At 38.4% G+C, this 12,526-nt stretch overlaps 2 protein-coding genes across 2 annotated transcripts; both read left to right on the top strand.

The window, feature by feature from the left end:
* The first annotated feature begins 6 nt into the window (after positions 1-6).
* On the top strand, positions 7-9,135 carry slc39a8 (solute carrier family 39 member 8). The gene is made up of 8 exons (XM_040041351.1): positions 7-261; positions 807-969; positions 1,924-2,093; positions 2,241-2,363; positions 3,106-3,267; positions 4,770-4,977; positions 5,389-5,573; positions 7,481-9,135. The coding sequence occupies exons 1-8, from the start codon at positions 37-39 to the stop codon at positions 7,625-7,627; spliced, it is 1,383 nt and encodes a 460-aa protein (XP_039897285.1). The 5' UTR covers positions 7-36; the 3' UTR covers positions 7,628-9,135.
* On the top strand, positions 9,019-11,826 carry nat8 (N-acetyltransferase 8). The gene is made up of 2 exons (XM_040041352.1): positions 9,019-9,143; positions 10,312-11,826. Exon 2 carries the CDS (start codon positions 10,323-10,325, stop codon positions 10,983-10,985), a length of 663 nt encoding a protein of 220 aa, XP_039897286.1. The 5' UTR covers positions 9,019-9,143; positions 10,312-10,322; the 3' UTR covers positions 10,986-11,826.
* The last annotated feature ends 700 nt before the right edge of the window (positions 11,827-12,526 follow it).

The following is a 12,526-nucleotide window of genomic DNA, read 5'->3' as shown; positions in this document are numbered from 1 at the left end:
CGTAAAAGTAGAAACTACATCGCTTAAAAGTAGACAATGTTGAACCTCATATGTTTTCTAATGTGCGTCTTGGCTTTTATCACAACTTCCCAGAGTGTGCGTGGGAATGTCACTGATGGAGACGCGTTTTTGGAGAACATTATCCACTACTATGGTGAAAATAATTCCATTACAACAACGAATCTTGAAGATTTACTGCTGTTGATCTCAGCCAGACGATCTGACTTAATAAGTAAGGAAAATCCACTGGAAGAGCAAGAGGTACGAACGTATTCTATTTACTATATACTGCAGTTTTTATTATTTAAAGTTATTGATCATTAAAGTTGCTTACGACCAAGAATGTTTCTCTGGGGCTTACAACCACACACTATTTGACCTTGCATGTAATCCTTGAAATATTGTGTAGCAATGATATATGAGTAGTCTTGTAGTGTAATTACTCATTTCTTACCCCTATATATGCAATTATAGAACATTTTAACCTTTATTTTATTACTTTTTATTATTATTATTTTATTTTAATTTATTTTACATTTTTACTCAATTCCTCAAAGTTTCTCCATGTGCCATATGGTATCATTTCTGCCTTTAAAAAGACTCTAAATGACCTTAAACTTTCATTACTGAGCAGAATTGTCTTCAAATATTTCTTTACTGCATGTCTCTTCTGCCACTTATAATGAAAGTTTTAATTACACAGCATATCCAAATACATGCATCACAAAGGGCTTCAGAAAAGAAGCTGGTACATTTATATTTAAATGCATGAAAATTATGTCTAATAACAACTTTCTGTCCCTCAGTGTCTCTCTGCAAAGCAGATCTTATCCCAGTTTGGCTACAATAATGTCAGTCAGCTGACTGTGGAACATCTGGAGAAGATCTGCCCTGCTGTGTTGACCCAGGTGCTGCTGCCTTCCTGCCCTTACATTGCCCCCAAGGAACTGCTTCATGTGGACTACTATGGTGAGCCAAATCATCCCAACGTGTCTATTTGTCAAGACCTCTGTAAATTAAATAATTTGCCAGGGTTTGCTTGTTTACTTGAATTGGGTCAAGAAAATTTTTGTGGACAGTCCCATTTATGGTGGATGATTTTTAAAGCTGCTGTTGATGGGTTTTTTTTTCTTATACTGACCCTGATAAAGAAAATGTGGGACATTCTTGATTCTGATTGCTTAGAGATGGTTTGAGAATGGTAATAATAATTTATTCCTGCTGGACAGTGCAGAAGAAGAACGTTGTAGTTGTGAAGCTATAACGCGCCACATTGTCGGACTCACGGAGCCACTGACCTCGCAGATATCGGCCATATCAACAGTCCTGCTCGGTGCTGTTGACACAGTTATAGCCAACTGTGACTGTTGTTCAGCATGTTGTTCCCGAATCATGCTGTTTCCTCTGCTGGCCTGAGAAGAATTTCTCTCAGGCAAATAAATAGTAATAGTATGTTTTAAAATCTCGAAATAAAAGAGGCCTGGCACTGAAAATAAGAAAATCTATTCACCATTAGATTATATTTAAGAAAAGTAATTTGTGCCCACATTAAAATAATAACTTATATCGTCATATTTCACTAAATAGCATTATTGCTGGTCTAATAACAATGTCTGGCACATTTATTGAAGTTCTTTTGAAAAACTGGCAATGCTCAAAAACAATAAAACACATACATTTGCAGTTGGTGTTACAAATGCATTTAAGAAGGTATATTTATTTCTGCAGGCGAGTTTGGTTAGCTAGGGTTTAATACTGCAGTGTTTCACGGGTATTTGCCTGCACATTCCAGGTTCTTGTCACATTGCCAGGCCCCATTGTAGTAGGTATGTTGGAGGTATCGAGGCTGAATTTAAGAGTCTAGAAAGAAGAAAAAACCTTGAATTCTTGAGAACCTTTTCTTCTCGTTTTGTGCCGTGACAGTGTGGGGTTATGGGTTTCTGGCTGTTACTGTGATCAACCTGGCATCCCTGCTTGGTCTCCTGCTCATCCCGTTCATCAAGAAGCCTTATTTCCCCAAAGTGCTGACCTACTTCATTGGTCTGGCCATCGGGACGCTTTTCTCTAATGCTGTTCTTCAGCTCATACCAGAGGTTTGTAAATGGATGAGTGAGTAAAATTAAGCTTGTCACTGGTTTTTTTGAGAGATGTTTAATTGTTTCATAGAATAATACCTATGAATGCACACACACACTCTAGAAGTCTTCTCTGCACCACTGACATTCTCGTTTTTTCCATAGGCCCTGGGGTTTGATCCTAAAGTGGATCACTATGCAACAAATGCAGCTGCAATATTTGGAGGGTTTTACCTCCTGTTCTTTGTGGAAAAGATACTGAAATTATGCCTCCGGATGGACCACGAGGTAAGATAACAGTGCAGGAAGTTTCTCAGGTTCAAAGCACTATAATGTTGTCATTCCCTCCTGTTTTACATCTGACATTGAGTATGTCTGTTTTATTGGATAATTTGATCACTCTAATAACACTTCAAGGTAGTCATGTGTACATAAATCATTTCTTATCAGAAATGACACGCGAGATATGAAAGTTCACAGCAATTAGGTGCATGTACAGTTCGGACAGTGACACAGTTTCTGCAGTATGTGCACATTACAGTGACTAGACTGACTGTTTTAAAATACACTATGATGATGTAGTGAGGCAAAGCTGCAAAATAAAAAATGTGTCATTGTCTCATTATTCATGGATCTAACTGCATGCTGACCTTATTATTTGGTCAGCATGCAAATAATTATTATATACATGGCCCATGTTTAGCACGAGTAATTGTATATTTAGGGCACATTTAGGGCAAAAGTCCAACACTGAAATCTTTATCTTTTGGGTCATCCACACATGATCACTCAAAGAGTGTTCAAAGAGCAGTCCAAAAGTTGTACAAAAGGAGAAAAGATGTGGAAAATAACAAAGCGGTAGTATGCAAAATCGAAACTAGAAGAAAAAGAAAACATGAGGAAACCCACCAAAACCATAAATCATGACACAGATAACAAGTAAACGCCTAAAATAGCCTAAATGTTATGAGTTTAAGTTCCTGAAGTGGAAAAGGCTTCTTTAACCTGAATTTGATGTCTGTCTTTTTAGCACGGCCACAGCCACTTCACACTTTCAGAGACACCTCAGGAAAACTCTATCCACAACGGAGACGTAGTGGCAACAAAGGACTCCATCATTTTAACCGCCATCACCACCGTCGCTACAGACAAGAGCAGCCCAATCCTAGATACAAACGTGGAAACTTCTCAGGTAACATTTGACACGTGATTGCTCTTTAATAGCAGAATAAACTGCGCAGGTTTGGAAGCCAACAGGTATCAGCTCTAGGTCACATCAACCTATGGAACAATCAATTTTATAATCAAAGACATTTTATCTAGAGTAGCTCAAATGTTTTGTTTTTATCAGCTTATGATAAGCTTGTCAATCTACTGAACCTCCATTGAAATTATATCTACAGCATGTGTTTAATTGATAGAGACATGCTGTCCAGCAAATTTTGCTATAAAAGACACACCTCACAGGAAGCAATCATGATATGCTGTTAGGATGTGTGATATGCATAAATAAATTGAAAAGGTAGGCAATATTTAAAAATATTTATTAAGCAGGAAGCGATAGCGCAGACATTTAGTGTTTTTTTCTGGAGCCATTTATTGAGCTGTTTTCAGGCTGATTGGCGTGTCTGTTAATATTTAACAACATTTCTTGTGCCATACGGAGGCCAAGCAAACAGGCTTGCTGATGACAAGGAGGGACTGAGCAGCGAAACCAAGCTTCAGGTCTTTCCCCTCGGTCTAAACGCTGGAATTGTCAAAGGAGCACAAAGACTCCTTGTGTGCCCACTGCTAGTAAAAGGGGTTTATTGTTACTGCAGAATGTCTTTAATCAAATCCCAAAGGCGCTGTTTGTGTCCGCATGTTCTCAGGTTTCCTGTTAACAGCACGCGTGCCATTATATGTGTAAGCGAGGAGTTGTGTGAGTAATGCAGTGCATCCACTTAGAGAAAATCTTTCCTGTTTTCAATTAATCAGTATTATTCTGTGGGTTAAAGATGAAGACTCTTTCATGATTAAAGCCTTTAGTACCATCTTCATTTTTGGACTTTCTAGCTGCGTTACTCTTTCTATGACTGTGTAACTATCGCTCAACCTTGAGATCCAACTATTAATAGGACTGCTGATAAATTTCTTAGAAACACACATTCATTTAGCATCATGTCCATGTTCTGTGGTAAATGTCGTAAGAACTGTATCAAATCGTTTAATATCAAGATTTGTGTGTATCCTTTACAGTGGATTGCAACAACATTGGCATTAGCATCATAATTCAGTCAGAATTTAACATTCCAAACTAAGATGTCAAACTATATTAACGCTTAGTTTACTTTTTATAATTATCCGAAACATTCACCAGCAGGGGGCAGCATTTTCCTGGTGGGTGTGTTTAGTCTTTGATATGACTTTATAGCTGTCCTCATTTCCTCAAAAGACTATGGCAGGTTTGTAAATAATAATAATAAGTTGTGTTGTTGTTGTGTTCTTATTCATGTGAGGTTCTATTTATCTGATCCTGTTAGAACAAGATCATTTTTATTATGTCATGATAATATAAAACCTTAGAATTGAAAGAGGATGTACTTTCCTCTCACAGTGAAAGTATGTGATGTAGCTACATGTTGTCTTTCACACTCACTATCAAAACACAATCAGGCATTAGTGTATGTGTAACTTGTCCTGCCACTCTTCCAGGATGCCGAGGTGCCTGATGTCATGTGCCGCTGGTTGCGGGGCCAGCGCATCCGCAGCATCAAGACTGTGGCGTGGATGATAACTCTAAGTGACGCACTCCATAACTTCATAGATGGTCTGGCTATCGGCGCTTCCTTCACAGTGTCTGTCTTGACAGGGTTCAGTACATCCACTGCCATCGTGTGTGAGGAGTTTCCCCATGAGCTGGGTGAGTGATAAGTAGTGGAAAATCACTTTCAGCCCCCTCATGAGTCATTCCAAACTCTGCTGTGCAGCCAAACTTTGCATTGAATGTGCCTGTACATCCTTTATCTATGGGCATGTAGAGACAAGCTGCAGAAGTGCCCCAAGAATACATGTTCTTAGAAATAATGGAAAATATGACTTGCAACTAAAAAACTTCAGAAAACACATGAGTGGAAGGAACATGTATATATTTACAGTTAGAGATCAAACTTGCTTTCTGGGTATAAAAATTAAAACAAATCTTTTCATGAAATATACTGTAGCTCGCTTTAAAGGGGGAAATGTGACTAACAGACAAGACAGAAAGAAAAAATGTTGCTTTAAGTATAATGTTCAATCTGCTTGTGTAAAAGAGCTATTTTGTCCTCTCAAGGTGACTTCGTCATTCTGCTGAATGCTGGAATGAGCATCCCGCAAGCCATTTTCTTCAACCTGTTGTCAGCCGTGTCGTGTTACATCGGCCTTGTGTTTGGCATCCTGCTCGGCAGCAACTTTGCCCCCAATGCGATCTTTGCCATTGCAGGAGGAATGTTTCTGTATATCGCTCTGGCGGACATGGTGAGTTGAGTTCTCTTGATGGCAGATACAAAAAAAAGCAGAACCAACATTTATTTAGTCAATCACTGGACTTCCCCAACATGTTCGAGGCTTCCACTCTATTAAATTACTGATGGGTTTCATGGTTGTCTGCATGTAGCTTTTTATGATCATTCAGCCCCATTGTCTTTGTTTTACAATGCACAACTTTTCAGCTTAAAATTGCTCGTGTTGAGTTTATCAGTGTTATTCCTAGAAAAAGTTGTGTGCTATCTGTGTGAAGCCTCTGATACCTGTAAACTCTGTGTACACTCCTCCTGTTCAAACACGCTGTGAGCAAAATGGAGCATTAAGACAAACATTTCATGTGAATTAAAAGTAGAGAACACATTGGACCTATCTTTAGCAGATACTGGAGAGACTGTCAGCTGTGAATGGTTTGATAAAAAATTCAGTATGCCAGCTTATAGAATATGATAATATATGTCAGTTACACTCTGTGACCACTATGTTAGGTACAGCTGTTCAGCTGCACGTTAACCTTGATTCATTTAGGATCAAGAAAGAAATGCTGAAGTTTAAACCCAGCATCTGAATAGTGATTTAAATTACTTTCGATGGTATGAGTTTTGCAGAAGGTGCTGATTTATTGGGATTTTCCTCCACAACCATCTCTAACATTTAAAATAAAATACCTTGTTGATATCAGAAATCAGAGGAGAATGCTAAGCGTTCTTCAAGTTGATAGTAAGGTGGCAGTAATTCAAAACCAAGGTATGCAGAAGAGCATCTCTGATAGTCTTTAGAAACAAAAGGCAAAATGAAAGAACAGGAAACTGAGCCTGCAGTTTGTGTGGGCTCACCAATATTGGACAATAGAAAGGAAAATCTGGTTGGAAGAGCATGTCAACAACTTGAAACAACTATTAACAACTTGAAAACAGTGAGTTTGTGCACATATGCAACTTGAAAACATGGGAAGGTGAGGGAGATCATTTCTTGACTCCTTAGTACCAAGTGAGCATTGTTTAAACATGGCAGACTACTATTGCCAACCATCTCCACCCCTTTATGACCACAGTGTGTCCATTCTTATGATGGCTTCTTTTAGCGGGTTAATGCACCATGTCCCAAAGCTCAGATCTTCTGAAACTAGTTTCTTGATCAAAACAGTGAGTTCTCGGTACTCAAATGTGCTCCACAGTCAGAGCTCAATCTAACAGAACACTTTTAGGATGTGGTGGAATGGGAGATTCACATTATTGATGTACAGCTGTACAGCTACAACTGTGTGATACTGTTATGTCAATATGCACCATAATTTATGAGGAATGTTTCCAGCAACTTGTTGAATCTATGCCAGTTTTTCTGAAGGAAAAAGAGGATCCAAACTGGTACTAACACCTAATACCTAATAAAGTGGCCAGCAATTATATATAGCAGTATCCTGGTAATATTCAAGTGTAGGTTTAAAATTAAGTCAAAAATACATATTTAATTAAAAGGTTCAGAAATGTGCATGGCACCAAATTACCTTATATTTTCCTGTATTTCTGTAAGCTGTCAGTGCCTTTTCTACCTTTTAAGTTTGGTTAATTAAGGCCAGTGACATAAAAATATTCACTGCAGTATTCAGTATTATAAGTACAATGTGTTGTGTGAAGAACTTTGTTTTTGTTCCTGTTTTGTTAATCAACTCAAACCTTCAGCTGTTTCATGTAAAGGAACGTATTTAAGAAGGGCAATTTATTTAGCTTTGGTTTTCATAGAATTTGTTAACAATGAGAAAACTTGCCTCGTTTCATATGAACCACATGAGAACAATATAACTGTAGCCATACAAACCTGAATATTTACACTTCTTCTTTTTATATTGTTGCTTCCCAAATCTAAACCTCAACCTTGCTAATTGCTATTCCTCATTTCAGTTCCCAGAGATGGACAGCATAGCACGGGAACAAAAAAAAACTTCTACGAAGATCGTTTTCTTCCTGATCCAAAATGCAGGGCTGCTAACCGGGTTTACCATCATACTTCTGATCACCATGTTCGCAGGAGAGATCAACCTGGGCTAGAGGACACAGAGACACAAGCTGGAAATAAAAATAGATTCGAGCTGCTTCTGTTTCTGCTCACAGCTCACAGAGCTGGACTGCAAAGTAAATTTAAAGTGAAATCCTGATGTTAAAAGTTAAAACAATACTTTTCTACCTTTGTACAATCAATATAGTGGAAGTGTTTACTCCATAAAAAGGGAATACCTTTACATCATCATGTATGAAATCTAGATGTATTTTAAGGAGACAATAAATTATTTTTTCAGTCTTCATGTATTGTGAACTATTTTATTTTTTAACCTTTTCAGTGCTACACTGTAAACCAAATTTTTTGTTTCCCTTTGTGGCAGGAAAATGAAAATGTTTGACCTCTCTGACCTTTTCCAGGTTGTGTTGCTACGGTTGTATTTCAAACGTGCAGATTTCTTTTCGCTGCCCTTTCTCGTTTAGGGATTTAACTGAATGATAATTACACCAAGACTGAACTGTGATTGATATAGCAACTCTTTTAATACAGCAATTAATGTAGCACAATATAATCTAGTTACTATGCTCCACTGGACAAAGACATATAACAAAAAAGCTTATCAGAACATGTTTTCTTACTTTTTTATGAGCTCTCTTCATTATCCTCAGGGTGACCTGACAATGGAGTGATTAGGACACATAAGACATGGGAGCAAATGCCTTCAGTGGTGGTTCCTGTTTAGCTGGGCTGTCTGCTCCCCTATCCATCCTCTAAATACCCTCATTTCCCATCTCTCTTCACTGTCTTTGTTAAGTTAAAGCATTCAAATATTTTCAGAAATGAAATAAAAAGTGATTATCGTAATATGTGTGACACTTTAAAAAATAAATGACTTTGCAACGAAAAATTTTTAAAAATGGTTTCTATATACAGACTATGAAATGATGAAATGTACAAAAAAAATGCTGATTACATAAGTATATGTGTATCTGAGGATATAAACAGTGATTGAGCAGAAGAATACTGCATATTAGGGCTATACATAGTTGATGTGTGAGGACATCTTAATTTTTTAACTCATGAAGGTGAGTCTTCAAAACAATACTCTTAAGCAGTAACATGTATATGCAGTGTACTTCTGAATCTGCAATACAACTTACACATCACAGAGAAGGCTAGGGATACTATTTATCCTTGTAATGTAGTGAAGTTGTTTGGAAACGTAGCAGGAAACCTGGCAGTGCACCATTGCAAAACTGTGATATTACAATGATATTGCAAGTAAAGATTTAAACTTTACCCAACATTATCTCCATATCTGGAACAATATCTCCAAAAAGGCTGTAGCAACAGCCTAAAACAGTAACAGTAAAAATACATTAATACATTAAATGCATTAATATCAACCCTAAAACACTTTCACGCCAGCTTTCAAAGTTCTTCCGACGATCCCTGAATGTAGCACGGTAGACATGAGGAAGTAGTTTAGGAGCCAAGCGAAATGAAGGGCTTTTGACTTGGGGAAACTGAATTTACACTCCACTTTCAAGGACTGGCATAAAACAGGTAAGTCGCATTTATTTTGTGGTTTTTGTGAGTCATAAAATATCAGAGCAAACTGCAGTCAAATCCTCAGCGCCTTTGTGAGGTTAGCACTGATGCTAGCTTCTGTTGGCTAATCTGGATTGTTTATTCACCTTTTCTGAAAGGACACGACGAGTTTATTATGTGAACGTGTGTCCCGTCTAATATCTGGTCAAATAGCGGACAGTTAGCATTACTAAAGCTTATTTCGGTTTTGGGCTAACTCATGTGATGTGCCTTCAGGTGTGTTTAACGGACATTTCGATCAGAGATGAAACTGTTTAATTTTTAAAATAGCTTCCAACTCCAGCCACACCGTGTTTGTTTATTTATGTTTACACTGTTTATTCCGGTGCATACTTTACGAGTCATTTAAGCCAGCAGGGTTTTCTTAATCTTTGTGATGGTCGACATTTTCGCTTATATTTGGAAATAGACTACAGTCAACAGGATTTATAAAGGGGTTGCATATGAAATAAAGAAGAAACCTGTTCTGCAAGTGTCTTAATGACTCTGTTATTATACTCACATTACAATAAATCAAGCCATCCGATGGAGGATTTCATTATTATTAACATTTATTTCGAGAATAAAGTCAAAATGTGGAGATTGCATTTGTTGTTTCAAGTGCCACGGCTGTTTTACCCCGTGCAATATGCCTTGTGCAGAAGAGTTAGTGAAACAACGTGATCAGCTGTGTCTTAAAAAAGAGGTAACGGAACAGGGCATTTGCATCACGGGTGTGCGACCGATAAATCTGCAACAGCTGTGTGATGCTGTCGTGTCAACATGGACCAAAGAAGAAGAATTAAGGGAATTCTAAAGGCAAATCGGTGTCTAACCCGATACCAGAAAGGTGTACCTAATAAAGCAGATGTTGAGTGTATTATCTCACTGAAATATATTGGTGTCTGTATTTTAGGTTATAATTTCTGCAAAGACAAAATATATTTTTCTGGAAATTGAATTGCATTCAAGTGTTGATGATTAGATGTCTTTACTACCACTAATTACTACAGAAAATGATTGTTTTCGCCTGAGATAAAGAAAGCTTTTGTCAGAGTGAAAAAAGTGATTGTGTATTGCAGATTTGTTTGATCCCTGCTTGTATTTTGACATCTCTCATGTCTTTACCTCTGTGATTGAAAAGCTGAACGAGCCATGGACAACATACAGATCCGGAAGTTTCATGATGAAGATGCTGATGTTGTGAAGGAGCTCTTCACCTTGGGGATGAGTGAGCACGTGCCTTCATCCTTTGTGCACGTTCTGAAGCAGCCGCTGACCCAGATGGTCCTCATGTGCATGTTCTGCGCTCTCCTGACCAGCTCTAAGTCCTTCCTGCTTCCCGTCTTGGCCGTCACCTTCTGCCTGGCTGGAGCCCGGCAGATGGTCGTCTACATGTTCAACAAATACATCGAAGCCACGCTCAGAAAGGACCTCAACAACATCAGTGAGACCTACCTGAAAGGGAAAGACTCATGCTTTTGGGTGGCTGATAGCGATGGCCGGGTAGTGGGTTCGGTGGCTTGTCTTCCTGCTGAGGATGCTCCCGGTTGCTTGAAGCTGAAACGCATGTCGGTCCGCCGCAGTCACCGCGGGATGGGCATCGCAAAGGCTTTGTGTCGTACAGTGGCTGAATTTACTCGCGATAGGGGTTACGGAGCTGTAATACTGCAGACTTCTGTGGTGCAGACAGATGCTCAGAAGCTGTACGAGCACATGGGCTACAAAAAGATAAGAGAGTTTGTCGTTCCAGAGTTTCTTGCCAAAATCCTAAACTTCACCCTGCTTGAGTACAGACTTGATTTACAGCAGGACTGAAGAATGGACTGAATCAGATATAAACACTGACAACCATTTCAGGGCAGCAGTACAACACATTTATCTAGTTCCTCCACTCTGTGTTTTCCCAGCATGTATTTGATTGAGGCAGAAACACTCTGGACAGGTCGGGGATGGGGGGGGGGGGGGTGTTTACTCAACACTTGTAGAACTGGTCCAGTTGTGTTTTCTCCTGTTTCAAACACACACAAGATCGTTACTGTTTTATTTGTGTGTAAAATAGTTGGTTTCACAAAATGTTAAAGTAGAAAAACTCAGCTTTTGTTAAGGGTTTTGTGTTGATTTGTCATTTTATTTAACTTCTACATGATTTTAACAATAAATGTATACATCTGAACACAAAAGCTGCGATCACTTTTGCAGTGTTATTTCAAATCTGTTGTTTTTGCTCAGTTTGTGATGCATCGATCCAATACAGGAGATCACTAGAGGCCCTTTTAGTAACTTGGCCACAACAATCTCTGGTGTCATTAAAATATTCATAATAGTTTGGTTATAAATTTCTCTCACTGTACTTTTCTGTGTTCATAATTCTATTAATTTTGACAAGATCTTTAACATCACCAGATGTTAGCCAGCTCCAAACAATGAGAGAGCCTCCACTGTTTAACAGATGGCTCTACACTCTCACTGTTGCATGTCTCTCCTTACCTCCTCCATATATGTATTGAAACATTTTCAAATTTGGAATAATCTCTCCATCACCTCCATCGACCTGTTACCACTGATTTTCAGTCCAGTTCTTGTATCATTTGCCATGCCTTATCCTTGACAGCCACTTTTCCACTGGTCAGGTACAAAGACTGGACTGAAAATACATGAAAAAGCAGTCAATGCCGACAGAAAACTTTAAAAGAGCTTTAGAAACCTTGAAGAAGTATTCCTCAAGGCCCTCTTAAAATGTTAAGCTAGTCTGGCTGCTTGGAGTAAAATATAGATAAGTGAGGGGTAGCTTAGGACTTTTGCACAGTGGTGTGTAATGTTACAATGCATGCACTACTTCTGTTTTATCCAGAAATACACTCATATATGTACAAATCACTTAATACCTCTATGCATGGAAAACTACCTGAAGTCATCTTTATTTCTATGGTCCTCTGAGCAGAGTGTTGAGACTATAGATTGTACTGCTGGAGGCCCAAAAAGGAAGCTGACAGCTGTTCAGCCCAACAGTGTCTACTGTGAGCCAGGGGGAGGTTGTGGCCGCAGGGTGAAGAACCCAAACAGATATTTTGGGTCACTGCTTTGGTTTGAGTTTATTTTACATGCTATATGCCTCGCTGTAAATGACTACCACCTCAATGATGCTCACCTGTGTCAGGTTGTTGTTTTATTCCTTAAAAAAATAATTAAAGCTGTGAAGAGTATTTTTGTTTCATTTAAAATTTATACTTAAATTGTGATATAAGGTACTTTTGTACTTGCCTGTAATCAGGAAATAAGTACAAAATAATGCCACGATAAATAGCACAAAAACGACAGAAAAAGGCAAAATTTCAATTAAAAAGTTATTTAATTTT

The sequence above is a fragment of the Simochromis diagramma genome, unplaced genomic scaffold, assembly GCF_900408965.1.
Source record: "Simochromis diagramma unplaced genomic scaffold, fSimDia1.1 OVJJ01000304.1, whole genome shotgun sequence".
Classification (NCBI taxonomy): Eukaryota; Metazoa; Chordata; class Actinopteri; order Cichliformes; family Cichlidae; genus Simochromis; species Simochromis diagramma.
The sequence above is the reverse complement of the archived record's forward strand: the minus strand, read 5'-3'. Positions and strand labels throughout refer to the sequence as shown.

Excerpts from the sequence above, each read along its gene's own strand:
- slc39a8 (XM_040041351.1), top strand. The coding sequence starts at position 37 with ATGTTGAACCTCATATGTTTTCTAATGTGCGTCTTGGCTTTTATCACA. Across the intron at positions 2,364-3,105 it reads GCCTCCGGATGGACCACGAG|CACGGCCACAGCCACTTCAC; the intron begins GTAAGATAACAG and ends CTGTCTTTTTAG. Across the intron at positions 4,978-5,388 it reads GGAGTTTCCCCATGAGCTGG|GTGACTTCGTCATTCTGCTG; the intron begins GTGAGTGATAAG and ends TGTCCTCTCAAG.
- nat8 (XM_040041352.1), top strand. The coding sequence starts at position 10,323 with ATGGACAACATACAGATCCGGAAGTTTCATGATGAAGATGCTGATGTT.